The 27,887-nt window shown below is 36.9% G+C and overlaps 1 protein-coding gene across 2 annotated transcripts in view; it reads right to left on the reverse strand.

The window, feature by feature from the left end:
* Window positions 1-6,037: 6,037 nt before the first annotated feature.
* Window positions 6,038-27,887, reverse strand: part of FLT3 (fms related receptor tyrosine kinase 3) — a 66,170-nt gene continuing 44,320 nt past the window's right edge. For both annotated transcript variants that reach the window (XM_081327261.1, XM_081327260.1), the window contains exons 12-24: window positions 27,042-27,217; window positions 26,267-26,352; window positions 26,049-26,181; window positions 25,855-25,959; window positions 20,544-20,654; window positions 19,379-19,532; window positions 17,601-17,722; window positions 17,034-17,158; window positions 15,767-15,889; window positions 13,557-13,668; window positions 12,779-12,878; window positions 10,141-10,246; window positions 6,038-8,716 (exon numbers count right to left, since the gene is read on the reverse strand). In XM_081327261.1, the coding sequence (XP_081183387.1) occupies window positions 8,591-8,716; window positions 10,141-10,246; window positions 12,779-12,878; window positions 13,557-13,668; window positions 15,767-15,889; window positions 17,034-17,158; window positions 17,601-17,722; window positions 19,379-19,532; window positions 20,544-20,654; window positions 25,855-25,959; window positions 26,049-26,181; window positions 26,267-26,352; window positions 27,042-27,217 (1,579 nt within the window). In that variant the 3' untranslated portion in view covers window positions 6,038-8,590. The remainder of the gene's footprint in view (window positions 8,717-10,140; window positions 10,247-12,778; window positions 12,879-13,556; window positions 13,669-15,766; window positions 15,890-17,033; window positions 17,159-17,600; window positions 17,723-19,378; window positions 19,533-20,543; window positions 20,655-25,854; window positions 25,960-26,048; window positions 26,182-26,266; window positions 26,353-27,041; window positions 27,218-27,887) is intronic.

Below are 27,887 nucleotides of genomic sequence, written 5' to 3' on the forward strand. Positions count from 1 at the left end.
CCAAGAAAGAGGTTCCAGGTTGTTTCCTTTGCTTTTATGACATCCTGGACCTAAACTCATTTCCCAGGAAGGAAATCCTATTGATGTCAGCTGAACTCATTTTAAACGATGTATATCCAGCCAAGTTTTGGGAGCTGAAATGGTAGCATCTCAATCCTGCTGTACTATATGCAGAGTTTGTATAACTCTTCTATTTTACAAACTCCCTGCAAATAGAAAGCCAGCACAATTGGAAACTAGGAAGCAAATTATAGTAATTCCCAACTCCAGGGATGGTTGCAATTTATTCTGCCTTTTTTGCACTATATGCTGAAGGCTGAGAAGAATAGGCATAAATGAAAACATTACCAGAAAGTTCAGAGAAGCTAAAATGTTAATCCTAGGAAGAATGAATAAAAAGGAGGAAAGGGGAGGGGGCAGGGAGTCAGCTGAAGAACATGTCCGCCTGGAAAAATGATCCTTAATGCTACCAATGGAAAAAAACCAGTATTTTTATTCTGTCCTTTTTTCCTTGCAGATTTTTCTGCTATTGGAAAAAAGAAGACTGCGTGTGAAAATATATGATGTTTTTTACAGGTTAGACTTAAGTAAAATTCTGTGAATGAGGCTGTCCCAATGCACAATAAAAATCAACTCTTACAATCTTAGACTGTACACATAATTTTGCCAAGCCACTGGAAAGACTCCTGCTAAAAGTGTCTCACATTTTGGTGGTATGCAGAGAAGAGCTTTATAGGGAATCTAGATGGACTATATGTAAAGCCTACATTATATCCATCCATAATATAATTTTGATGTATTAGGACAGAAGCATGAAACTAAGTAAAAGAGTCAACTTTGATGGCAATTTGCTTTTTCCTCTCATCAGTATTGCTGGGTCCTGCTATTAAGAAACTGTTTGTGGCTTTCTTTTTCCCTTGAAGATATCTGGAGAAATCTTTAAATTATGTAACATACATGAAGTATTCACCATAACTGTCATAGAACTAGATTAATCAATACATGACTGTAATGTAAAAAAATGTACTTACGGTCATAAGGTCCCTTTTGTTTATATCACCAGATCTCTTTTAGCTTTTGACTAGGTTCATAAGTAACTTGCTTAGTCAAGCCTTGCAGAATAAACTACAGTTACCAGGGTTACCATAGGTTGAGTCTTAAGCTAAAAACAAACAAATCACAATTATTTATTTGTGAATTTAAGCAATCTGAGCCTGTTCTTTCAAAAGTCCCATGGAATTTCATGGGATGAAAAGGTAAAGTCAAATTCAGTTCCTGTTGACTCCATGGATATGACTATTTTATTGGGGTTTTTTTTAGAAACAGTACAGATGAGTTTGGTGCTGCCTTCTTCCAGAAAACAGTAAAAATTGCCATCCCAAACATTTGGAAGGCAGCAGGTTGAAAAAAAGCTGCTATTTAGGATCCTGGAAGATTTATAGATTACAGTCATAGGGGTAAGAGTAAATCCTGTTTTAAAATGTTATCTATGAAATGCCTGTCCAGACAGACATTAATCCTTCCTGTTAAAAAAATAACTTAAATGAATGGAAAAGGAAGAAGCATTTTCTTTTGCTTGCTTTCAAATCTCTTTTCTATGAAGTCCATAGTGGAACAGAAATTATGAATCAAGCATACTCAGCCTTCCAGCCTTCCGAGATCAGTAAAACAAGGACCCAGACTGTTGGGGGCAATATGCTGACTCTGTAAACTGCTTAGAGAGGGCTGTAAAGCACTGTGAAGCAGTATGTAAGTCTAAGTGCTGTTGCTATTATGTCAGAATTCAGTTCACCCATCTGCTTTGCATTCAAAGCATTGGATACACTGAATCTTTCCTAGTGAATGAGTGTTTTTCCAAAACTCCCTGAGGATCCATTACCAAAGAGGTATTTTAATCTGATATATGCTATCCAAAAGAAAAAGAAGAAAATTCCGCTTTCAGTTGTGGGTTAGTTGTATTTATTTCAAATAATCAATTTGTTTCAAATAATCATTTCACATGTGTCTTTCTCTTTTGCTTCCTGATCTGGTATTTTCCCACTTATGGAAAACATAACATGGCATTTTACAGCTCAGTCGTGGGTAATAAACACAATGGTAAACACAGGTGGAGTACTAACTACATGGAAATCTGTGGAGGAAAAAAAGGCATAAATTGCTGGCAAGATCCAGAGGGATTAGCTGCCTCTTGTTAGGAGTCTGTGTTTTTTTCTCATAACTTCCTCATTGGAAAGAGCTTCTCTAGAACCTTCACCTTTTTCTACCTTTATAAAACCCACAAGACTATTTTCTGGATTTGACTCTGTCCTGAACTTTGTGTTGCTATTTCTCAAAAGGTTTTTTTTTTGACCTGAGAAAGAGATTATTTTTCCTTATTTCTTTTCCATTTGCTTGAAATCTTCCCCATTTTTCTTTCCTCTTGGTGGTGCTTCTTAGCCGAGTTGCTTGTTGAAGATGGTATTGATGATATTATTTTTTTGTTCATCTCTTTCCATAATTCTGCAGCTTTCCTGGCTACTTATACTTCTAATATTAAAAGACCAAAGGGAGGATTTTCCATACTATGTCCAACCTTGAGATTGTCATTAAGTATGGAGAAAAGTAGATATCCCACAGATGTTTTTACAATGAAAGAATTCACTGTAGGATTGGGCAGACTTTTAAAGTGATGCTTCACATTTATGGTGAAAGCAGCTTAATGAAGAGAACCATCTCTCTGCTTCTAAGCCATGAAATGTCCATGCCACTTCACTTTGCTTAACTGAATAACAGAATAACAGACCTTCAACGTCTTCTAGTCCAACCCCCTGCTCAGGCAGGAAACGCTATACAATTTCAGAGAAATGGTTCTCCAATGTCTTCTTAAAAACTTCCAGTGTTGGAACACCCACAACTTCTGCAGGGAAAGATGTTCCAATTATTAACTGCTGTGTCAGGAAATGTCTCCTTAGTTGTAGGTTGGTTTTCTCCTTGATTAGTTTCCATCCATGGAAAAACTTCAGGTGCTTCAAAAAGATAGTTTCTTCTAGGGATTGCTTAGGCTTCTAGAAAAGTAATTTTAGTTAAGGTACAGCACATCTTCGGTGCACAGCTATAATTCATACACTCATCTTGGCAACTTTGTAGTTAAAAAATGCAGAATTATCATACTCCAGAGTCACTCAGGCGAGATGGGCAGTGTAGGAATGTGCCAAATAAGTAAACAAACAAACAAACAAATGTCATATTAATATATAATTCACAATTTTGGAAACCAATGAGGATTATTATGCTTTAAATCCACCACCACTTTAAATCAGATAGCTTTTTACCACTATCTTTGGAATAGAAAGGTATATGCAAAATATTGATTTTTCTACCAAACCTCTGATAACCACAACCTTAAAAAAAAAATCAAAAACCAAAACCCCAACTACCAAAAATTATCTTACAGCACCACCTTGTGCTTGAATTTGTAGAAGCAAGTGAAGAATGTTCCTTCTCCCATAGTGGAAATTAAGCACTGAAGAAAACTAATTAATTTAGTTCAAGTCTCCTGTTGCATGAATCTACTACATAAGAAGATTGTACAGACAGCTACTGAGATAAAGGTTGCATCTTTCTTTCTTCATTGCTTCTTTGGTATACAACAACAACAAAAACAACAACAACAAATCATGTCAATTCCCCATTCCCTTATTATGTTTTATCTCTGAAGAAAACTCTGAGTTTTGATGATGTAGCCCCTTCTCCTTTATCACTGGAGTAAGGATCAAAACAGTTGCATTACATTTCTGAAATCTTAAAAAGCATATATTTTGCTTGGTAAAAATATCCAAGGTCCTGTCAAAAAAGGGCTGAAAGTCCAATACTATGCCTCATCATTATTATAATTGCATCATTGGCCACACCCATGCAAACTTTGCTGGACATGTCTTGTAATGAAAGTGCTTTTTCTACCAGCTGCAAAATCTGTGCCATAGGCAGTGGCGTAGCGTGGGGGGTGCAGGGGGGACCGGCCGCACCGGCCGCAACATCTGGGGGGGCACGCTCGCGCTCACAGCTCTCTGCCCCTGCCTGGCTCACTCACTCTCTCTCACTGCAGTGCTGGCTGTGCGAATCTGATCCGAGCCGCTGGGTCGCCGCCCACTGTGGAGGGGGGGGAGGGTGCCAGGCATGCGGTGCGGTGTGGAGAGAGAGCGAGGGACTATCTGGGGGAGGGACAGTGCAGCGGCCGCCCAGCGCAGGGTTTCTTTAACTAATCTAGTGGAAGAGACTCAAGTGCTAAAATCCACGGGTTAGGGGGCGCAAATTACTTGCCTTGCCCCGGGTGCTGACAACCCACGCTACGCCACTGGCCATAGGTTATTACTGCCTGAGTTCTAAGTTCTGCTTAGGCATAAATGTTAAGTCTAAATAACAACTGAGAATTGCAGTGTTCCATAGTTTATTATTAACCAATATAAAATGGAACCGGAGGGATACAAACCCACTTTTTAAAATGTCTTCTTTTAAGGAAGACATTTAAATCATATCATATGTGAGCAGTGTAAATATAGATGATAGCTAGGTAGCAACAAAGAGCTTTTTGTGTCAGTTTCTTACCATCTAGGGGTTTTCTGAAGTTTTGGATATAATGTGCCTAATACCAGGCTCATTTTCAGTTCTCACTAAGCTACCATGCTAACCATTTCTAAGAGATAACCTATGTCAGGGGTAGGCAACCTTGGCTCTTTTATGACTCGTGGACTTCAATTCCCAGAATTCCTGAGCCAGCCATGCTGAGGGGAAAGGGAGAGTTTCCAAGCTAAGCCATTCTGACTCTGGGATTCTGGGAGTTGAAATCCACGAGTCATAAAAGAGCCAAGGTTGCCTACCCCTGGCCTATGTCGTGTTGTTGCCTCTGTCTTGCCTCCAGTCCATTATGTAGGCAACTTCAATTTTTGTCTAATGCTTCCAATTTAAGGGAGTATTTCCTCCCTCCCCCGCCCCCCAGTACAAATGTTGCCAGAGACATAATCTACAACCAACAACTCATCAATGAGTTGTTGATGATGCACTTACAAGTTTGGAACTGCCCAACTCCTACTGGCCATTATAGGTGGCTGCAAATATGGCCCCTTTCCCCTGGGCACTGACCACCCCCCCCAGGCCATTTTGGCTTGAGCTATAGGGAAGACTAGGCATCTGGATTTTGCTAAAGCATCTGCCTGGAATGTGATAGCCAAGCATGATGCAGCTGCTCACATATTCAGGCACAGTACTTTTCTGAAAACATGGTTAGACCTGATTTTTAAACTCAGATTTAATGCATATTTGAAAGATCTGTGTTTTAGAAACAGGAGTAATGGTGCCTCAAATGTGTAAAAGTTGTTCCACTGTTTTGCCAACCAGGGGTTTCGAGTGACCATATTGTTGCTCTTTTTTATTACTTGAGGGAGCACTGTTTTTGTGTGGTCCAAAGATTATCTTCTGGTGCTATTGGCTGCAGTAACTTGATCGTAGTGTTACTCTTCCCTTCTTTATTGTTCCTATTCACTTTGCTCTATGTTATTCAATGGTGCCTGTTAGTTAAATGACAGGTTGCATATGTAATGGAGTGCTGCATAGTAAAGCAATAGAGAGCAGTCTAAGTGAAACTTGCCATCATCCCACTTAGCTTATGACCAGGCATTCGGGGCATTTCTGATCAAAGTTACAGGATAAAAAGTAATGGATAACTAGAAATGTGGGATGAACTGATTTTTGTAGCACACTTGTGAATCTGGGACCTGAGAACATCTTGAGAACCTCTTTCCACCTTGGATTCCTAAGATTTGATGATAATACTTGGTCAGCTACTGCATGCTTCCAAGTAACCATCTAGTCCTTGATTGGGATACTATGGAAATAATCAGAAACAGTCCATTGTCAGCCCAGGGATGAAGATTCCTTTCAATTAAATCATTGGGTCTAGCATGCATGTACTGTATGTATCGTAATTTTCCTATGGTCATCGTGGTTTTTTTTATTGCTTTATTGTTTCTCCAATTGTTTTTCAAGAAATGTGACAAATAAGCCAGAATAAAAATCACCTTTATTTTCAATGTATTTTTTATCCAAGATTTCATCCGAGATTTCAACAAGTCTTTAGAAATATATTAGCTTGTCAAAAACTATGTACTACTTTTCTGAAAGTGTATACAATTGAAAAGTCAAAGTATAAAAAGCATAGAAAAGTAAATAATAATCAGATAAAATCAGCACAAAGCAGCAGCAATATCCGTGTAAAACTGTAAAAAAGAATAAGTAATCAGAATAAAATAACCATCTCTGCTCAAAATAGAGAAAGAATAGATCTGAACCTATTTAATATAAGGGTAGAAATTGATATAGGAATAAGTTATTTGATCATAATGAATATTTTAGCCAGATATCACAAACTGATTACAAATTTATATTATAGAGTTATACAGAAGCATCACAGCAAGCCCCCATTCAGAAATCCAGAGTAATGTCTATATCCTGCTACATTTAATTGGCACGTCATGAGCATTTGTACTTCATATTGATAAAAGTAGCATCAGAAGAGAGCCACACATTTACTTTAGTCACAACTTACATTGAAGCTGGAATGCCTACATACAATCAGTTGCCTGATCTGTAGATATACCAGAGTTTCCAACAGTAAACTTATAAATTTGCTTTAAACCCCAAACCAATTTCAAAAGTGAAGACTGAAATCTGGAGTTGGCACTACTGTAAAAAATTAAGAATGACAGCATCTTTTGATTTTGATAGACATAAAAGGTATATAAAAGCATGCCAACTGTAAGAGATAATTCAGTACTACAGTAATTCAATTGCACATTGCTGTCAAATGTTGCTACACATAAATTAGCAAGTATAAACTGCTATCCAATTATACTGAATATTCAAACAATCATTTAAATACTGGAGAAGTTACCCAAAGTCCTTAATACTGAAGATAATTGTGCAGAACACATTGATTCTAGTAGTCAGCAAATATTTTAATAGTTGATTATTCCTCCCAAGGCGCTCAGTTGTTAAATGGCTCTTTGCTGTTTGTCTAGATTGTGTTCCTGATCACCTCACTAGAAATTTACTTTAGAATAAAAGAAGAATAGATTTCTTATATGGGGTGAATGCATTCACTGAGTCACCTATCAAATAATATCATGTGTTAATTATGAATTATAAAACAGCTAAGTTCTATTAAGTTTACAGTTCTAACTCTGGATCCAATTTATTGGAGACCATAGTGGACTGGACAATCTAAGTTAGCATTTTTGATTCTCTTTCTTTCCTGCTATGCTTGCAAACTCAACTAATCTTTTGTAGATTTTCTCCTGCCCAGCCTTTTATTTAGAAAAGCAGAGAGAAAGAGAGAGAGGAGTGTGTGTGTGTGTGTGTGTGTGTGTGTGTGCATTACTTTGTACAGTGCTTTTTTTTGTAAAAAAAAAAGTGCCAGAACTCACACATGTCATACAACTCACCTTGCCTACCCTACAAGGTTTCCCTTGCTTTTTTTAAAATGTGGTCAAGTAGTTATATCTTTTATAAAGTTATTTAGATGCTCTAAACCTAAATTTCCCCAAATCCTCTACCAATCTGCCTGTTCTCCCGATTTACAGCTGGCATGCCAAAAACAAGGCACCACCATGTGTATAATTTGCAATTAAGTTTCTGGGCTTGTTAAGGGCTTACATTTCTAGAAAATAAAAAAGGTGGTTAACTAAAGAAAGAAGAATAGGTGGTGAGAAGTTTGTAGGAGGTCTTCGAAAAGATGGTTAAGAAGGATCCTAATTAGGTTGCCTTCAATGGGTGCTTTGTGATGGGCCACATTAAATGTATAGCAGCTGTTTTATTTTGTAATAGTGCCTGCAGTTAAAATTTTGAACAAATTTTAGCTCCCAAAATTTGGATGCTTTTGTTCCAATTTCATTTGAAATTTTCTTACATTCCTGCCCCAAATATTGTTTTCCCAGATTTTATCAATCTCAGTAACAATACACAAAGAATGTCAGGATTTCATGCCTGATAAAACCTTTTATTTATCTTTAACATCACTTTGAAATAGTGTAAAACAGCCTGTGGTCTGCAGGTACATTCAGGGATAATCTATCCAAATTCATTATCTACATAAATATCCACAGCTGATATAACCCTTTGGTTATATATTTGGTTAGGATATAAGTGCAATTAGCTGAACTGTGTGAGTTAAGCTCAGGCTATAATACATTCATGATTGGGAATTTCAATTAGCAATATATGGATATTTTTTTTACTCCCTGCATCTGTTGAAATACAAAGATCTGGAATGTTGACCTTGACTTTAGAGATGCATATAATTTTGAAAGAAATTCAACAACAACTTGTGAGTCAACCATGCTTCAAAATGAGGCTTGTATAAAAGAAATCTTCCATCCTGTTAATGAAATTGAAGGAGACCCGTACCAAATTTCAGCTGAGAAGCAAAGTGGAAAGAATCGATATGAGAAATTCAGTGGCAATAGCAGCAAATTAGACCCTTTAAGGAAGGCAAAGTAATTTCTTTTGATTTCCTTCAGCTTATATGGCTTATTTTGTAAAGAAGAAAAAAAAGTTTGCTTTATTTTTCCCTTGCCGTATCTTCATCCAACAGAGGAATGGTGAACTCTGCTTCTCTTCTCATATGTGGGTTGCCCTTGGAGCTGGAAGTGTGTTTAGAAGTATCAGTATGATCTGTCTGGCATGCCTAAATTATAGGATGTGAACATAAATAGCAAAATTAACATCCACATTACTTATGGAACAACATTGTACAGCTCTAATACTTTCAATATTTTACATGTAGTTTCTCTTGCTGAGCTGTGGGCAAATTTTAAGAACGATGTGAAGACGTCTCAGGGCACCTAAAGAGCCCTCATCCATGTGTTGGGGTACAAGATTTTTATAAAGCAAAGCCAAATTTCTCTTTTGGTCCCTCATCTTTGTTGTTACCTGCTGGACAGGTCATCCCTAGTGCAGACTTTTCTGATGCAAATATAGGCAATATGTTGTCATGGAATTAAATAGTTAACCAGTAACTCCTTGATACATTTGAGGGCTGGTCTGCTTTAGGAGTTGACCTCTTTCAGGGACTAAGGATGAGGGGAATGAAATAAAAGGAGGAAAAAAAACCCATTTACAATTGGGAGAGATAGAAAAAGATATAAACTAGGAGCATACCAAGTCAAGCCCTGAGTCCTCAGGGAAAGGGCGGTATACAAATGTAATAAAAATAAAAAATAAGCCCTAGTTTCTGTTAATCATGGTTTGTTGAATATACAGAAATACCTGGGTTTCTACTCCACAAAATAATAAACTACTGATCCACAATATTTGAACCTCCCAAATATCTCTAGCTAGAACTGCAGGCAACTATATTTTACCAATTACATCTATAACATGTCTTTGATTACATATTAGGCTATTGAGCAAAAATTACTAATTGCGATTGCTGGGCTCATATAACTAAACTAAAACCAAGAAAACTATGTTATGGCCTAGCATGACGTATAATTGTAATATTTTCACTGACGTCTCTCTTTCTGATAAATAGCTACAGTATAAACTCTATTAACATTTAAGCCAAGTCTGCCTAGCTGAATCTGTGCATTTTATGCAACCTGTGGATAAAAACAGTTTGCATTCTAGTGTCTTCCAACCAAAGGACGTCAATATTTATTTATTTTTTGAAATGGTAATAAGTTTTAGAAAGAAATTGTCATCTTTACAACAAGCATACCCAAATTCCTAGTTCCAAGCTACCAAGTGTTTTGAAAGGAGGAAGAGTTTTTGTACAGTAGTGAGACATGTTCACTAGGAAAATGTTAGTCTGCAGGTGATAAATGTTCGGTTTGCCTTCTGTTCCAACATCATCTCTCATTCCCTAAATGGGACTGTTGGAAGGAAGGAAGGAAGGAAGGAAGGAAGGGCAATTATAATTTATCATGAGATCTTCTTCAATAGCTAGGAAAAAGGTTAGATTCCTAGCATCCTTCGTCCCAAGAAAAATTTACTCTTTCTGAAAAGAATCAGCAACAAGGACATCGTTCATAGTCCCGTGACATGTGTGCTAATAAATATGGTGAAAACCTAGAAGAGAAAAAAAAAGGATTGTTTGCAAGGCTCACTTACTGTTCCTTCTGCCTCAGCCAGTTGGCACGCCAGAAGGGAAAGCAGCTGCGAAAAGGATGGTCTTTTTCTGGAGTCCAAAGCCCAGCAGGAACACAGTAATATGTATCTGCCAAAACAACATAAAGGAAGGAATAAGGAAAAATACAGAGCTTTTTCTCCAGCATTTTCTATATGACAAGATCAACGAGAGAGAGATATGTCACATATATTGTGGTATTATGCAGAGTTAAAAGAACTTAGCGTGTGAAGAACATCTATTTCATACAGGATTGATAAATGTTTACAAATATGAAGCATCAAAAAACAGAATATTAAAAATTAATATTATGCTTTAAATTTTACTGTAAGTATGATAAGTTAGAACCTGCTGTTCTCCAGCTGTTGATCGACCACTACGGACTGATAATTGCATATAGTGATAGAGATTGAGATGGATCTGAGTAATATCTGGAGAAGCATTTTTGATCTAAACATATCTACAATCTTAAGTATTCTCTTCCTGGTTGAATTGTCTCAGTTGTATCTTGCAAATATTTATTTCCTATATTTATTTCTACAAATTATGTATTAGGTATTTTTTTATCTTGTGCAGATGATGGTTAAAACTGAGTGGCAATCTCCACTGGACCCCTGTCATTTCAGAAGTAAAATTATTCCTTTATAAATGTACGATGATATATGTATATTTAGATTCTAGTGCAAACAGGTGGTACACACCAGTGTAAAATATTGCAATTGTGGGCTAATTTAAAACTCACACATTTATTGAGTATGTTGCAGTAGTTAATAAACTACAATATCACAATAATTAGAAAAAGGCGTTGCTTTTCTTTTTTCTGACTGCTGTTTGTAGAAGTCTAGCAAGGGCAGAAACACAAATGTAATTGTGCAGAAATTAAAAAGAAAGATAGTAATAATATGATAGTTATATAACCTCCCAAAATGGTTTTCTTTCTGTAAACCTTCCACTACTTGAAAAAGAAGGAGAGAGAGAGGATGTTCCAAAACACGCTCCCTATTTGTAAAACATTTTCACTTGTCAGAGCTATAATAATGCTCTATTGGAATTAGAAACATACAGAAACTGTAATTGAGAAAAAAGCCCCACAAATAAATAAAAGTGTCACAGAAGTAATTTGGTTGAAAAATGGAATGTGGAGGAGGAAGTAGCATCAGGGTAAATAATTTACTATGTACCATAAAAATAATCAAATAATATACTATGAGAAAAAAAATTGCTAGTAAAAATATATGCTGAAAAGAATTTTTTTTAAAAAAAATCTTGCCTATTTTACCCTAGTAGTTCTTTTTGCCCTAGTGTTGAGAGAGAACTGCAAAGTCTACAAAACAGCATTCCCCTTAGAAGACCTAATGCTCAAGAGGGATAAGGAAAAAGAAGGATAAAATATTTGTCCTTCAAGGAATAAACAGAATCAGAGGGTCTCTGACTTTCTTCAGGCATATCGAAATAGTCTCCTTATCCTGGTGGAAAGTGTAAATTTGCAGAGGACGTGCAACTAACTGTATCTGATTCTCCACTGGCATTTGAGGCAGTCAAAGGATGACTTTAGGTGGTCCAGTCTAGAAGTGGGTTTTTTGAACCTATCTAATATCCAGTGTTGCATGTGGGCAAATGTATTAATGCTCATGGAGAAAATGGCTTAACTAACCACATTCAAACCTGTGGTTTCAATTGGTTCTGTTGGTTTCTTGTGGGAACATCACCTTCTACCTGGCCTCTGACCTGTTCTCGCACCCCTAATTCCTCTTTTGGTTATGAAGTCAACTGGACATCTGCTTTCAGCAGCCATTCTTCACGCTTTTTCATATAGGGAAAAATCATTTACCTGGTCAAGCTGGTAAGTGTAAAACCTTGATTAGCTTCTAACTGGCTTAATGTATGCAATTGTCTTTTTTACCACTGTAGGCAATGCCCTTCCTAGTGGTTGTCTATGGAGATTTTCAGCCATCCAGGTCGTCCCCAAAATTCTGAGGATTCTTCTTGGATGAGAAGCGAAACATCTTTAAAAGGAAGTTCAATTGCCTTTTGAAAAAAGCACTTTTAGAACTTCTTAGGAGTTGTTGCTTCTAGGAACCTTGTTTTCTCACTTTTTCCCCTCATGCCATTTTCTTACAGTCGTTTACAGCTCTAGTACTGAACCTCACAACTAAACCCCTTTCTCAGCCTTAAACTCTGCAACAGCGCTTACCCAGTGGCTGCACAAGTGAGCTGCTAAATGGCAGCCAAATGCCTCTTTACTGCCATCTAGAAGTCAATAAACTCCAGAATGGGAGGGGAATGTGCCAAAGAGGATATTGTGGGATCAGAGAGATGTACAGGAAGTCCTCAGACTACAACCATAATACTTCTTGTGTAGAAGTGTCCTTACAGAAAAATATAGTTTTCCACAAAAACACCCAATAAGGGTCAATTGCTTGTATCCCCTTTTAAAGATTAGGGTTTTTGGGCCTATATGGACTACTGCACAGTGGTGTATAACTGGACTACTTTTGTCCAAGACAGTCACAGATAACAGATAACAAGGTAGTTAAAAGCAAGGAAATGAGCAGGTGCCACGTATCTTCTTAAATTATATTCTGGGCAGCCCCACCTTTACTATTTATACCTAGAACATACATTTCTTCTGTAGCATAAAACGGACGGTCCATCCTAAATCCATTTTGAATAAGCTTGTAGAATTTCTCATTAACTTGCATTCCAGGGTAAGGATTGACGCCTAAAGGAAAAAAAAGTGGCAGAACAAAGTAGTAATATTTTAAATAAGCTTCATTGAAGAAGCTTTCTTAATTTGCATAACCTTGCAGAGACGTCTGCAGAGTGTGATCAGAAAAGCCAAAGTGGTAAGCATGGCAGTCCAATTGAAGCTTCGCCTGCTTTTTATGTTTGTTGCATGTCATTTTTTACTTTTTTGACCATTTCCTGCAAATATTTTGCAACCTGGACCACATGACAGGGACTCACACAGAGCATATGTCTGCTTCTTAGATATTTAGAAAAAAATGACTATTCAATTATACATTAAAAGTAAAAGAAATGGAAAACCCAAAAGTGGTTAACAAAGACATGGTTCCAAGAACCTCTGGAAAACACGTATGACAATTGAATAAAGGATGAGAAGGAATGATTTTTTTTCTTCTTAAAAAGATGTCTCTACTAAAGTATTCCAGATGAATACACATCTTGAAGCTAAAAACTCACACGCACACACTCCTTCTATACAGATAGGGCAATTTACATAATGAAAATGTGCTCCCTGCCCTATTCCCCATTTTGGAACTCTACTAGCAAGAAACAACATTATAAAGACATTGTTCCAGGTTGTTTAGATCTCTGAATGGAACATAGTTCTGTTAAATCTCTGACTGGAAACTAGAGAATTCATTTCAGAACCTACCAAGAGAGAATATTTCCCAGAGTAAGATTCCATAAGACCAGACATCACTTTTAATTGTGTATATCCCTTCAAACAAACTTTCAGGGGACATCCATTTGACAGGTAAACGAGCCTGGTCAATAGAAAGCACAGAGAAGAGAGAGGTCATTTCACCACCAAAGTGTTGTCATATAAAGAGAACAACTGCAAAATCATCCCTCCTGTCAGCATCCACCAGATGGTAAAAATACTCTTGGTTACATGGGCACTCTTACATTCCTGTTGGACTGCTTTTGGAGGTTGGGATTTCAGATTTTGAATTAGGTTTTTATAATTAAGTAACCTCAGTCTGTGAAGTGGTGCCTTGCAGAAGTGATCCAACTCTATTTGCTTTCAAGACATGCAGGTAGTCCTCAAGTTACAACAGTTTATTTTGTGACTTCAAAGTTACAACGGCACTGATGAAGGTGACTTATGATTGTTTTTCACACTTGTGATGACCGTTGCGGTGTTCCCATGGTCATGTGATCAAAATTCAGACACTTGGCAAACTGCCTCTTATTTATGACAATTGCAGTGTCCCGGGATCATGTGATACCCTTTTGCAACTTCCTGACAAGCAAAGTCAATGGGGAAGCCAGATCCACTTAACAACCATGTTACTAACTTAACGACTGAAGTTATTCATTTAACAAATGGGGAAAAATTCACTTAACAAATGTCTCCCTTAGCAACAGAAATTTGGGGCTCAATTGTGGTCGTAAGTCACGGATTATCTATACTTCCTAACACCTCTAGCTTTTAAGCTTTCATTGAAGCCAAGTGCCCGCTCCCTGGTTTTATACAACTCTAATTTCTCCCACTCACCAAAAGAGCTATGGGCACAAATAATCTCCTTTAGGATTAGAACTATATGCCATGCATCTAATGAAGTGGCCTGTAATCTATGAAAACATACACAATAATAAATATTTAAAATGCCATTAAGACTTTTTAATATATATATAATTGAATTGCCTTATGTTCCAACGTCATCTCTCATTCCCTACATGGAACTATTGGAAAGTTGAGTACCAACTTTTGGCTGATTTCTCAGGAATCTGTAGTCAGAAGTTTCTAAGCTGCAACTGCCCAACATCTTTCACCATCAACCATGTAATGTTGCAATTCAACCACTATTTCCTTTTCTCTGAAGTAACCTTTGCAAAACCAAGGTGGTTTTAAACTTAATAATCTTTTGTAAAAAAAAACAAACCCAAACCCACACTCAATGATTTTGCTTTCTTGCTGGGCATATCTGCAGTAAAATAAATTTGTACCTATGCATAAAACTGATAGGGCAGTGTACATACAGCCTAACAATTTTCTGATGTGGAAGTGCTTTCCATATTACAAATCTCCAATTGTTATGCAAGTTCTGGGGAATGAAATAACATGCGCAGGAAACACTACATGGTTGCTGATGACCAGGGGCGAGATCTGCAACCCTATTCTCACTGATGGCTGGTTGATATCTATGGGAAACAGGATCTCGGAAATGATGGAACAGCACTTACAAGATAATTAACAGTCAAGCAGCTATCTATATTTTTGTAATACCACTTTGGTGTAGTGGCTAAGGCATCAGGCTAGAAAACAGGAGACCGTAAGCTGTTGTCCTGCCATAGGCACAAAGATAGCTGGGTAGCCTTGGACTAGTCACACACTGTCAGCCCTACGAAGGAGGCAATGGCAAACTACTTCTCTGCCAAGAAAACACAGGGACTAGTTCAGGCACTCACCAATAATAAAGAGTAAAAAATGTGGAGATATAAAAGTGCCATTTTTAGCTGAAACTGTGTGGTGACTGTAAGTATTTAGTGCAACGATTAAGGCACCAGGCTATAAATCAGGAAACTATGAGTACTAGTCCCGCCTTACACATGAAAGCTGGCTGGTGACCTTGGGCCAGTCAGTCTCTCTCAGATCGAAGAAGAAGGGAAGGGCAAATTGCTTTTGAAACCTTGCCAAGAAACCTGCAGGGACTTGTCAAGGCAGCAAAAAATTGCCTTGAAAGCACATACACCATATTTCTATCCAGCAAGCCAATTGAAGTTGGAAAAGAAGTTTGCCGTATTATCACCCTTCCGAATCTGGATTTGGCTGTGCAAGATATTAGTAGTAATTTCATTTTTACTTTCAGATCTTTCACAGAAAACATTGGGAAGCATCTACAATAAACATCAACTTACGTTTCCTCTGACGACATAGTTTGAATCGTTCATTATATCCCTGGCAAGTCCAAAGTCACATATTTTGGCCACTTTCCCATAAGTGACTAGTATATTCCTGGCTGCAAGATCTCTGTGAACACACTGTCAAGAGAGAAAAGTCTTGTACAAAGGAGAGAATTTAATTTTGTGATTGTTTTTTTAAGTGTCTTTTCCCCCCCACCAAATGCATACTGAAAGCATACTGTATTATTAAATAAGGTGTAGTAAGTTTTTTTTTAATGAAGTGCAGGAACTAATTGCCCAACAGATTATTTTTGCACAAGTAAAGAGCATTTTACTTTGAAGTGAGAACTTTAAAAATATAATAACACAGAGACCAAAAGTTTAAATCAAGACATTACGGACAAAATCTAAGGTGGTGCGAATACAGGCGTTTCTCTGAGTGATTTTAAAAATGCTTCTTAAGATGTAAGAAAGGGCAGTTAACAACTGACAACATCCTGCAATTATGCTTCAATATGAACTGTAGATCTCCAAGAAACCAACTTGATTCATTTTTCTGCCTTCCACTAAGCAAGGAAAGGAGTGAGACTGATGTTCATAGCAAACAGTTATAATCTTTAAATACATAAACACGGAATGCCTATTGCTTGGAAGTAGGGTTTATGCATTTATTTACCAATTTAAGCACTCTATAAAGGAGCATTTTTCAACCTCAGCAACTTTAAGATGTTAGGACATCTTAAATTAATACATTAATCCACACATCTTTAAGTTGTTGGGGTTGAGAAACACTGCTATAAAGTAGACAGTGAATATTATTATTACATGCCCAAAAAGCATACAGAAGTGAAACACCATAAACACCAGTCAGTTTAGACTGACAAGAACACTTTTTCCCTGCTGGAAAACCTCTCTCTCCCCACATAATTTCTTTGCCCAATTTTAATTTGGATGAAATGCCTATCAGATAGCACTATGAAAACATGTATTAATTTGAAAATCAAATTGCATGCTGATGTTGTTACCTAGTTGGCTAACAAAATGTTTGCAAGCAAATAACCAAGCTCAGAGAGTACCAAGAACTCCACATAAAAATCTAACTCCAAACAACAATATCATACACTTTATATGTGAGAGTTTTCTTTCCTAGAAAAATTCTAATATTAATAATTCTATTATTCAACAGGATTGAGCTAGAATGTCTAACTAGGAATTTAGATAGCAGAGCATATTTTTTTTCTAATCTTTATTATTCAGCACTATTTTTGCACAGCAGTCTTACTGATTTTGATTCCAGAAACTCCATTCCTCTGGCAACTTGATATGAGAAGCAGAGAAGGTCTTCAAAAGTCAGTATATTGAGGCTTTCTTCAACATCTAGTTTCCTGTTCACATATTTCATTTCATCTACAAAAGAAAAATAGTGATTGGTTGATTTCTTAAGTATAAAGATGGACAACTGTGTTTTTTTTAAAGTTTTGTTATGCGGCCTCCAGAACCCTTCACTCACAATATATCACATTCTTTCCTATACACTAGCAACCACTTTCCTTTTAGACCATATAGACCCCTGCTCAGTGCAGAAATCAAAATTAAAGCAGAGGGTTGTGTGTATTCTGCTTGATTAAATCATCTTCAGTTTTTGACAGTAAGATAGTTCTTTAGGTACTTGAAAGGTCCTAGCATGTACTAATTCAGTCTTTTTTTAAAGGCTTCTGAAAGAAGATGGTACATCCCAGCTTTTATTGATGCTACTGCTAAGAGTATTTAGAAAAGCGGCGCCCTACCTCAGTGTCAAACATCTTTCTGCCCAACTCTAATTTCTACAACACTTTTTATAACCTCTTACCTTCCTCTGAAAGCAGGGCACTTCCATATATTTTAGAGATCACATCTAAGTCTTGTTTTGCATATGAGTGATCCATTTGGCCAACTGGTAGGTATGATCCATTTGTTAGTATGCTTCCATTTCTGGAAACAAAGGGTGCACGGTTAAAGCATCTAATATAACAATAAGGATAAAACACAGCTTGATTATGAAAGAATAAATGTAATAAATTTGTACTGAAACAATCCAAATCATGGATTGTTTTGATAAACAAATTTGGGATGTAACCATGCGTAATCAAAATGTTATCTCCCACAACGTGGAATTCACTATTATTGCATTCATTTTAAGTGACCAAATCTTTTAAATGAGGATCTGTGACAGTTTCTATTCAGACAATATACAACAGAATGAAACCAACCAGTCTCATGTGGCTTCACTGGAACTTCTCTAGCAAAATACACTTCTGAAACTGTGTTAGACTAAGTGGCCTTAATAAGTTGGCCCTATGAACTGCAGGAAAATAATGGCAGGGAATGTAAAAGGACATCTGTACACAGAGCCATGGGTCAGAACAAATGGAAGGATTTCTCTTACACTGAGAAGTCAATAAACCAGCCATACGCCTCATACAAAACATCATATCTAAAATTTAGCTTAGTCTGAATATAGTGGTAGTGAGGGAGATTTTCTCAATATTTTCAACAGTTTATATCATTTTTTAGTTTGCCAGTGTTTATAGTTTTATTTGTTGTCTGTCTGAATTATATTGTCACCTGTCTGGCCACATTCTTCCTGCAGCTTATGATGAAAGACCTGTCAACTATTGCAGCTTCAAAAAACATGATTAAGAGTAAATTGATTGTGATTCATAAAAAAATATTCCCATCGGTTGTACTTCTTCTGAGCTTGTAGGGTTTGGAAGTAAGATTCATTGTCACCAGCAATTTTTGGTAATGCACAATGAATATTTCTACAGAGTCTTTGGTGCTCTCTGAACTGGATTATTTTCTTGCAGAGATTTCTTTACCAAACTAGGTAACATCGTCAGTGCTAGAAGGAAGTAGAGTTTGCTCTCATTTTATATACCAATGGTTTGCCCTGCCAGCTCTACAAGCCTTCTCCTTGTTTGTCTTGCATAGCAGTTGTTACAGTGTTATAGTCCTTAACACTCTATGTTGTAGATGACTTTTGTTTTCTTTTATGGGGCTGCTGAGTATTTTGGTTTACTTAGGAAGTTTTGGAGAGCTTTAGTTGGTTTGTGTGTTACGGTGATGCCATATAGTTAGAAAGCTAGCAGAGCATATCCATGAATATCTACTGACTAGTAGTCAGAAGACAGGATGAAAACCAGCAACTCAGACAAACAAGCTAACAGTAAACAACAGCCTAATCAAGGAACGACCATTTCTACCAGCACTGACAGGGCAAACCACTAGTATACAAAATGAGAGCAAACCCCCACTCCCTTCTAACCCTGATTGTTACCCAGTTTGGTAATGAAATGTCTGCAAGAAAACAACAAAGGTTAGAGAGCATCGATGTCACAGTTCAATCCTGACCTATAAATATTTGTTTCTATCAGAATTTTTCTATTTTTCCAAATTGTTTTGTTAAAGCTACACTTCTAAAATAGGAATTACTTGAGATATGAAATGGTGTTATCGTGACTGATTGAGCCACATGCTGCAAAAATGACAATTTGTCTTTAAACTAGCTCAGTTTTTTCATCTGTGCATAATATAGTTATTTCTCCCTTATTTTTCGCTGGCCACAATTAAACCATGGTTGATATTTACCTTGAATCGATCTGTCCTCGAAAATTGTGGTAAAACCCAAAACTGTGCCGACTGAAGACTTCAGTCCATGTTTTGTGAAAGGTGTCTCTTTTGCTTCGCAAGTAGTTCAGGAGGTCCCCATAGCAACAATATTCAAATATTAAGTAAACTGGTCCTAAAAATACATGTTTAATATATCAGGAAGCATCTTTTACTTAATATATAGTTAGCATGCATCATATTGACAAAGAATGGACATTTCTTGGATGTAGGAAAAAGGAAATGAAAGTTGTTAGAAATTTTTATCTCAATCATATGAAAATGAAATGACTGTATCTTAAATTTATTCGATGATACTATAAGTCTTTGAATTCCCATTGTAAGGCATGATAGCTAGGAATTCTAGGAACTGTAGCAAAATATCTGTTTGATACCAGATTGAGGAAAGATGCACTATTCTTACTTGTGGCAATTTTTTCCACTTTGAAATAATACTTGAGAAGTTCTGATCAAGAACTTAAAAACTTTCTTAAGCTTAAGCAAATTCCCTGTTTATACATCCAACTTATTTCATATAAGGATAAGGGATCTTCCCTGAGTCTGCTGTTCCTAAAAACCTCCAAATCTTGAAGACACAGCTGTACAGGATTTTTCAGAGAGGTTATTTATTAATCTGTCACTCAATATGCTATCTGGAAGTATCAAATAGTATAAAAATATACAGTACATCACGATTGTGGCAGTTTTGGGTCTCAAAACCTTTCAAGCTGATGGGTATGCTTTAAACTTTGAAAGTATGCAATTATGTTCTCTCAAATGACTGTAATGAGAGGACTTCCCTATTTTCAAATGATTAATACGGTGAATATTGCTCACCAGAAAAGAACACATTTAACAGAAGTCATATTGGTGTTGTTTCTTGTCATTCCTTCTAACTATCCAATATATTTTCTACAACTCTAGTTTACAATTGCATTTCATTTTCCCAGCTAGTTAGGCATACTTACAAGCAATGTACTGGACATTTTATTTTCACAAAAGGTCTATAGGGTTTCTGATATCTAAAACCATTCTTGGAAATAAAAGTATGCTAAACACACAGATGCCCACGAGCGTCATGCCAAGGACCTCAAATATTTGACGTAATATTCTAAATGAGAGTACATTTCAGAAATACGTGGCTCACCTGACTTGGTGCATGCTCCTAGCAGGTTCACAATGTTTTCATGACTCCCAATATGAATCATCATCTTGAGTTCAGACATTAAAGCATCTTTTTCCAAAGAGTCATATTTTTCTATAAAGGTAACATGACAGATAGTAACTATGCAGAATTTTTACAAGGAAATATATACAGGCTGAAACAAATTAGAAATAATTTTATTAACAGAATTACTAATTCAATCAAATATTTTTCTTGAAGCAGGAAATGAGAGTGAACAAGTAAAAGATGGCTGTAGCACTTAGAGAAGCGCCTTGTTTCCTGATTCAGTGATATCATGGGATAGTTCATTACTACTCAAAAGTAAAGAAAACATAAAGAAGTATAAGAAAGACTGTAATATGTGCCTACCCACACCTGTAGTGATTGGGAAATACCTTTTAAGGAAAGAAGAAAAGAGAATACTCATCCGAAAATAAAATGGAAAAAATGATCCAGAAAGAGTGTAGTGTAGTTAAGCATTCTTCATTTTTTTAAAAATTCTCATTCTTTCTCTCTCTCTTTCTCTCTCTCTGTCTGTATGTGTATATCTGTCTTTCTTTGTCTGTCTCTCTCTTAAATGTATTTAGTAAAATAGAAAATCTTTCATTAGGATACACATAAAAGACAGTAATAATAATAATAATAATAATAATAATAATAATAATAATAATAATAATAATAATAATAATAATAATAATAATAATAATAATAATAATAATAATAATAAGTTGGAAGGGACCTTGGAGGTCATCTAGTCCAACCCCCTGCTAAGGCAGGAAACCCTATACCATTTCAGACAAATGGCTGGCCAGTCTCTTCTTAAAAACTTCCAGTGCTGGAGCATTCACCACTTCTGGAGGCAGGTTGATCCACTGGTTAATTGTTCTAACTGTCAGGAAGTTTCTCCTTAGTTCTAGGTTGCTTCTCTCCTTGACTAGTTTCCATCCATTGCTTCTTGTCCTGCTTTCAGGTGCTTTGGAGAATAGCTTGGCTCCCTCTTCTTTGTGGCGGCCCCTGAGATATTGGAACACTGCTATCATGTCACCCCTCACCCTTCTCTTCATTAAACTACACATATCCAATTCCAGCAACCGTTCCCTATATGTTTTAGCCTCCAGTCTACCAATCATCTTTGTTGCTCTTCTCTGTACTCTTTCTAGAGTCTCGACATCTTTTTTACATCGTGGTGACCAAAACTGGATTTAGTATTCCAGGTGTGGCCTTACCAAGGCATTGTAAAGTGGTATTAGTACTTCACGTGATCTTGATTCTATTCCTCTGTTAATGCAGCCTAGCACTATGTTGGCTTTTTTGGCAGCTGCAGCACACTGCTGGCTCATATTTAAGTGATTGTCCACTAGGACTCCGAGATCCCTCTCACAGTTACTACTATCGAGCAAGGTACCACCTATACTATACCTGTGCATTTGATTTTTCCTGCCTAAATGCAGAACCTTACTTTTTTCACAATTGAATTTCATTTTGTTAGATAGTGCCCAGTGTTCGAGTCTGTCCAGATCCTCCTGTATCTTAAGCCTATCTTCTGGAGTATTGGCTATTCCTGCCAGCTTGGTGTCATCTGCAAATTTGATGAGTTCCCCATCTATCCCCTCATCCAAATCGTTGATGAAGATGTTGAAGAGCACTGGGCCCAGAACAGAGCCCTGGGGCACCCCACTACACACTTCCTTCCATGTAGATGCAGTTCCATTGAGGACCACACGCTGAGTACGGCCTGTCAGCCATCTACGAATCCATCTGGTGGTGATGCTATCTAACCCACATTTTTCTATCTTATCAAGTAGTAGGTTGTGATCTACTTTATCAAATGCCTTACTGAAATCCAAGTAAATTAAATCTACAGCATTCCTCTGGTCCACTAGTTTTGTCACTTGGTCAAAGAATGCAATAAGATTTGTCTGGCACGATCTGTTTTTGACAAACCCATGTTGGCTTTTAGTGATAACTTTGTTCGCATCAAGGTGTTCGCTGATTTGTTGTTTGATTATCTTTTCCAGAATCTTCCCAGGTATTGAGGTCAGGCTGATAGGTCTGTAGTTTCCTGGATCTGTTTTTTTCCCTTTTTTGAAGATGGGAACTACATCAGCTCTCTTCCAGTCCTCTGGTAGTTCCCCAGTGCTCCAGGATCTTTGAAAAATATAGTTCAGTGGTTCTGAGATCACGTCTGCCAGTTCCTTCAGAACCTTGGGGTGTAATCCATCTGGTCCTGTGATTTGAACTCATCTAGGCTGGACAGGTGCTCACTTACCATTTTCTTGCCTATCTTAACTTGCGTTTCTATTCTGTTTTTTATGGCACTGGTTTGGGTAGGTTGGACTGTTTTTTCCCTTTGTCTAAAGACAGATGCAAAAAACGAGTTAAATAGTTCTGCTTTCTCCCTGTTGCTTGTCACCTTCTTCCCACTTTCCCCCACTAATGGACCAATCATTTCCTTAACTTTTTTCTTGTTTCTTATATGTTGAAAGAAGCTTTTTTTGTTATTTTTGACTTTGGTCGCAAGCCTTAGTTCATTTTGAGCCTTAGCTTCCCTCACTTCATCTTTGTAGGCACGGGCTGTTTGCTGATATTCTGCCTTAGTTATGTGCCCCTCTTTCCACTTCCTATACTTGTCCCTTTTATCTTTCCGTTTGTCAGAGAGTTCTTTATGCAGCCATGCTGGTTTCCTTTGAAAGCTGTTATTTTTCTTCTTTGTTGGTATTGTGCTAGACTGGGCCTTTATTATCTCACTTTTCAAAATTTCCCAAGCTTCTTGAGTTGTTTTCCCCTTTAGGATTCTCATCCATGGAATTCTTCCCAAGGTCTCTCTAAATTTATTGAAATTAGCTCCTTTAAAGTCCAAGACTCTAGTTTGGCTGTATTCTATTGCTGGTGCTTCCATAATGTTGAATTCCAATATTGCATGATCACTTCCCCCCAAGGTTCCTGTGGCTTTGACACTTTCTATCATTTCATCTCTGTTAGTGAGAATTAAATCCAATATGTCTAATCCCCTAGTTCCCTTCTCTACTTTTTGGGAGAGAAAGTTGTCTGCTAGGTTTGTCAGGAATCTGTTAGATCTTCCACTTGGTGCAGAATTTGTCTCCTAGTTGATATCAGGGTAATTAAAGTCCCCCATTACTATTGTGATGCGCTTCCTTCCTTAGTTAACTGACTAGCAAAAAGTTCATCTATTTCCTCTGTTTGGTTGGGTGGCCTATAGTATACACCTATGGCAATGTCATTTCCCCCCCCCTTTATATTGACCCAAATACATTCAAGTTTACAGTTTTCATCATTGTTGTGCTCTATTTCTGTAGAGATAAAGTTATTTCTTATATAGAGAGCAACTCCACCTCCTCTTTTGTTTAGTCTATTTCTTTTAAATAATTTAAATCCCTCTAGCTGTGTGTTCCATTTGTGGGTTTCGTCCCACCATGTTTCTGTAATGGCAACAATATCATATCCTCCCTCATTTACCTGAATTTCTAGTTCACCCTGCTTACTGTTCATACTCTGTGCATTGGTGTACAGACATTTGAGTCCTTTATGACTGACCCTGTGTTTACTTGCTACATAACTTGTGTGGTGCCTAAGTTCCCCTATCTTCTTAGATTGCCGGGGACAGTGATGTTCTGTATCAATTAACTCGCTGTCCCCGTTGTTTAGAACAATATTATTTTTAAAAATAAAACATGCTAGAGACCTGGAAAGGAATGTTTCTAGTCACCCATGAGCCCAGCAGTTCAGATTAGTTGTTGACAGGTGCAACTGTTGTATAAGTTCATTGCATCAGGATTTGATGACAGCAACTTTTTAGCAAAACACCAGGATGTATGACAAATTTAATGCAAATTTATTTTTATGTTAAATAGTCTAATTCTCCCGTCATATATAGTACTTCAGGTGCATCTTTATGGCATGGAACCAGTTGGCATCATTCTCTTCAGTGGTTTTTTTTCCATTTGCAAAGCATATCAAAAGAATAAAATTATATGAAATTGTTTAAATTAAAAAGATTTCTATAATTAGAATTCTTATAAAATTTTAATTCTTTTAATATAATTTTAATTAGATTAAAACTAGCCTTTTAAGTAAAAAGGACATTTAGAAAAACAATGTAAAAAGACAATGTTCATTGAGATGGATTTTTTTTAGTTTTTTTTAAAAAAGCATCTAATAACTGAATATTGAAGAACACACAGCAAAGTCACAGAGTAAAAACAATTATAGGCTATTAGGTCAACATATCTAGTTATTGACATGGACCAGAAATATATTGATTCATATTACTTTTAGTGACTTTCAGGGGAAAAATCTATGTAGTTGCTAAATGTCAGCACTGACTTTACAGCACAAAATCAATCAGTCTAGTGAGTTAGAAGTTATCTATGCCAACATAAACATCATATTGGCCATATGTGTGCATTGCATTTATCCAAAAACTAAACCATGTTTTTAGTTAGTTCACGTGAACTAACTCAATTACAGTTTGATAATATATGTTGGGTTAACACATAAGGGACTAAAATGTTGACTAGATTGTAGTTCAATCTGTGGCACAGAGATAACAACTCTAATCTGTTCCTCTTTGCTTTTAAACCTTGGAAAGGATTTATAACACACAAATATCAGAAAGCTAATCACCTAACCCCGTGGTGGCGAACCTAAGGCACGCATACCACAGGTGGCATGCAAAGCCCTCTCTGTGGGCACGTGCACCGTCACCCCAGTCCTAGGCCTTGAGCTGGGTTTTATAAAACCTTTTCACTTTAGGCCTCTGCCACCATGTGCAAAAAAAAAAGGTTCAATGAATCAATCAATTTCAACTTCTTGCGGGGAAAAAAGATCTCGCAAAGTTGGAACTGATTGATTGAAATTTTTAGTCCCACCCAGTCTGTCGTTACCACCACAGCCACACCCACCCAATTGGGTCACACCTACCCGGCACCCAACGATACATAAGTAGGTTTTGGGTTGCAGTTTGAGCAATCGGTCTCTAAAAGGTTTGCCATCACTGACCTAACCCATCTTTTAGGATGTACTGTAAATGCTATAGTATGGATTCAAGGTCAGAAGACTCTATTGCCTCCAAGAACCGTTCTCAAGAAATAGATGGCATCATACCTTGCCAGAAGAGGGAGCTGGTGGTCTTCTATTAGTTGTGCTTGAGGACCACCAGAAATAAAGTTTAGAAAGGGAACCAGACCCACAAGTGTATAGAATCCAAGCTTACTACTTTAGTGATGGGAGAAAATCAGGTTGATACAAATGTTCTCCTTAAACTTTAGGCTACCTTTAAGCATTTTGACAGCAACTTGGATGGATGCTCCAGCTTCACTAATTCCATATGCACTAGCATTCACGACTTTCCCAAAGGCACCAGAGCCCAGTACTTGCCCTATAAAAAAGAAAGTATTCTCCTTATTTTACAATTTGTGTTTGCTTATTTCATGATTAGCTTCAGGACGAGTACCACGGACAGCTCACCAAATTTCAGATTTTCTCTGGGAAACTCCCACTTGACATCATACTCCAACTCACTGAAATTAATGTAGATGTATTCATTGTCGGAAGGACCAACCACTTGTATCATATGCAGTTGTCTTTCATATCTAAATTGCTAGAGGGAATGGGAAATTGTGAATGGTAAAAGCGACACACAAAGGGAGACAGAAGTGAATAAAGAGTATCAATTTTGTTGTTACCTTTTTATAGTTTCGGCATGTTAATATGCACAACCCAGCAATAATTAGAAAACAGACTCCAAATGTTGCATACAGCAAAACATTAGCTGGAAAGCAAATGCAAATATTCATGTAATTTGAAAAAGAGTTGAATTATGAAAGGGAGAAGTAAATATTTATTCTACTTGAATGAATGAATACTTTCTGACAATATTGACTGTAGAGTACCAAAGCTCCCTAGAGTAGAATTTGCAAACTTTTGAGATGCTACACGATCCTTATTAGACTTGCATATATATATAACATATGCAGTACATTAACTTTTATATACCAAGCATTCATGTCTTGAAGAACATACCTCTGCCCACCAAATGAAAAGCTAAGAATTGTTCATAAAAAGGACAAAGAATGAAAGTAAGCATACAGTGGCCATACATGAGACTGATCTGTATCTTGGGTGTCTCTGGAGCATGTGTTTTCTGTGAGCAAATAGGTCAGCTAAAGTATATTCATTGGAATTTTTTTCAGTCTCAGGTCCCCATTCGTAAAATAGAAACTGTATTCTTTCTTACTAACTGCAAATGGAAGCCACAAAATGATTACAAATGAAAAATCCAACCCTCTGATTTCCAAGAAGCAAAAGAATTTGGATGGGTTGAATTTCTTAAATTCAATCTTTTATTTTAAGTTTTGGCCAACATTGTCTCAACATGCTATTTCTAAATTCTAAAATCCAATTATCTCCATAAAATTTCACCATATCCTCCGTAGTCTAAACTGTGTAATTATATAGTACCTTTTGGTTCAATAAAATAAGATTCGCAAGAATAGCCAACTGAATTGTTTGCACAGCATTCGACAAAACGTCCAGTTTGTATGTTCTTTGTATTTAAAGTGCTTCTTGAGATCCAGGACCCAAAGATTGTTCCTTGACGTCTTTCATTTGAAATTCCATCTGTGATTTCGGTGCAACTGAAAGGAAGGTAACTCTCTTTACATTTTCTAATGTTCATGCAAACTATTAAAATTCAACATTAAAAATAAAAAATAAGTGAGAACTTCTGGGGGGGGGGTCTGCAGAGGAAATTAGAAAAAAAATCAAGATGGCAGCTCTGTGCAAAGCCCTGCCCCCCCTTTGGCATATATCACTGGATTGTGGCTAGAATCCTGACATTTTTGGCATTCAGATATCCTCCCCCCCACAAACAAAATAACTCTGAAAACTTCATATAGTCATATATTTCAGCATTAGGTATTGAAGGAATGATGTAAACTGCCAACTTTTTTCACTTACAGCTTCTTTATATTTGGTAGGTCTTCTTTAGAATGCATGTTAGATTATTGGCTTCCAGAAAGAGAATTCTCAGATTCTATCTGATTACCCACCACATTTATGCTAGAAGTGATGTAATATGTTAACCAATCTTAGGCCATATTCTGGCCCTCACTAATGTTGTCTTTATAGATTGTTGTTAGGGCATTCCATCTATCTGAGGGAAGACAATGAGAACATCATCTTAATTTCTGCAGTCCGTTGTCGATTGCCCTTATCCTAAGAAACATTTTTGACATTACTTACATGCTTTAAAAGAAGACCAACATTACAAGCCATTATTTGGAAGATCAGAACTAAGAAATGAAT

Source organism: Vipera berus (assembly GCF_964194415.1).
Source record: "Vipera berus genome assembly, chromosome: 4".
Classification (NCBI taxonomy): domain Eukaryota; kingdom Metazoa; phylum Chordata; class Lepidosauria; order Squamata; family Viperidae; genus Vipera; species Vipera berus.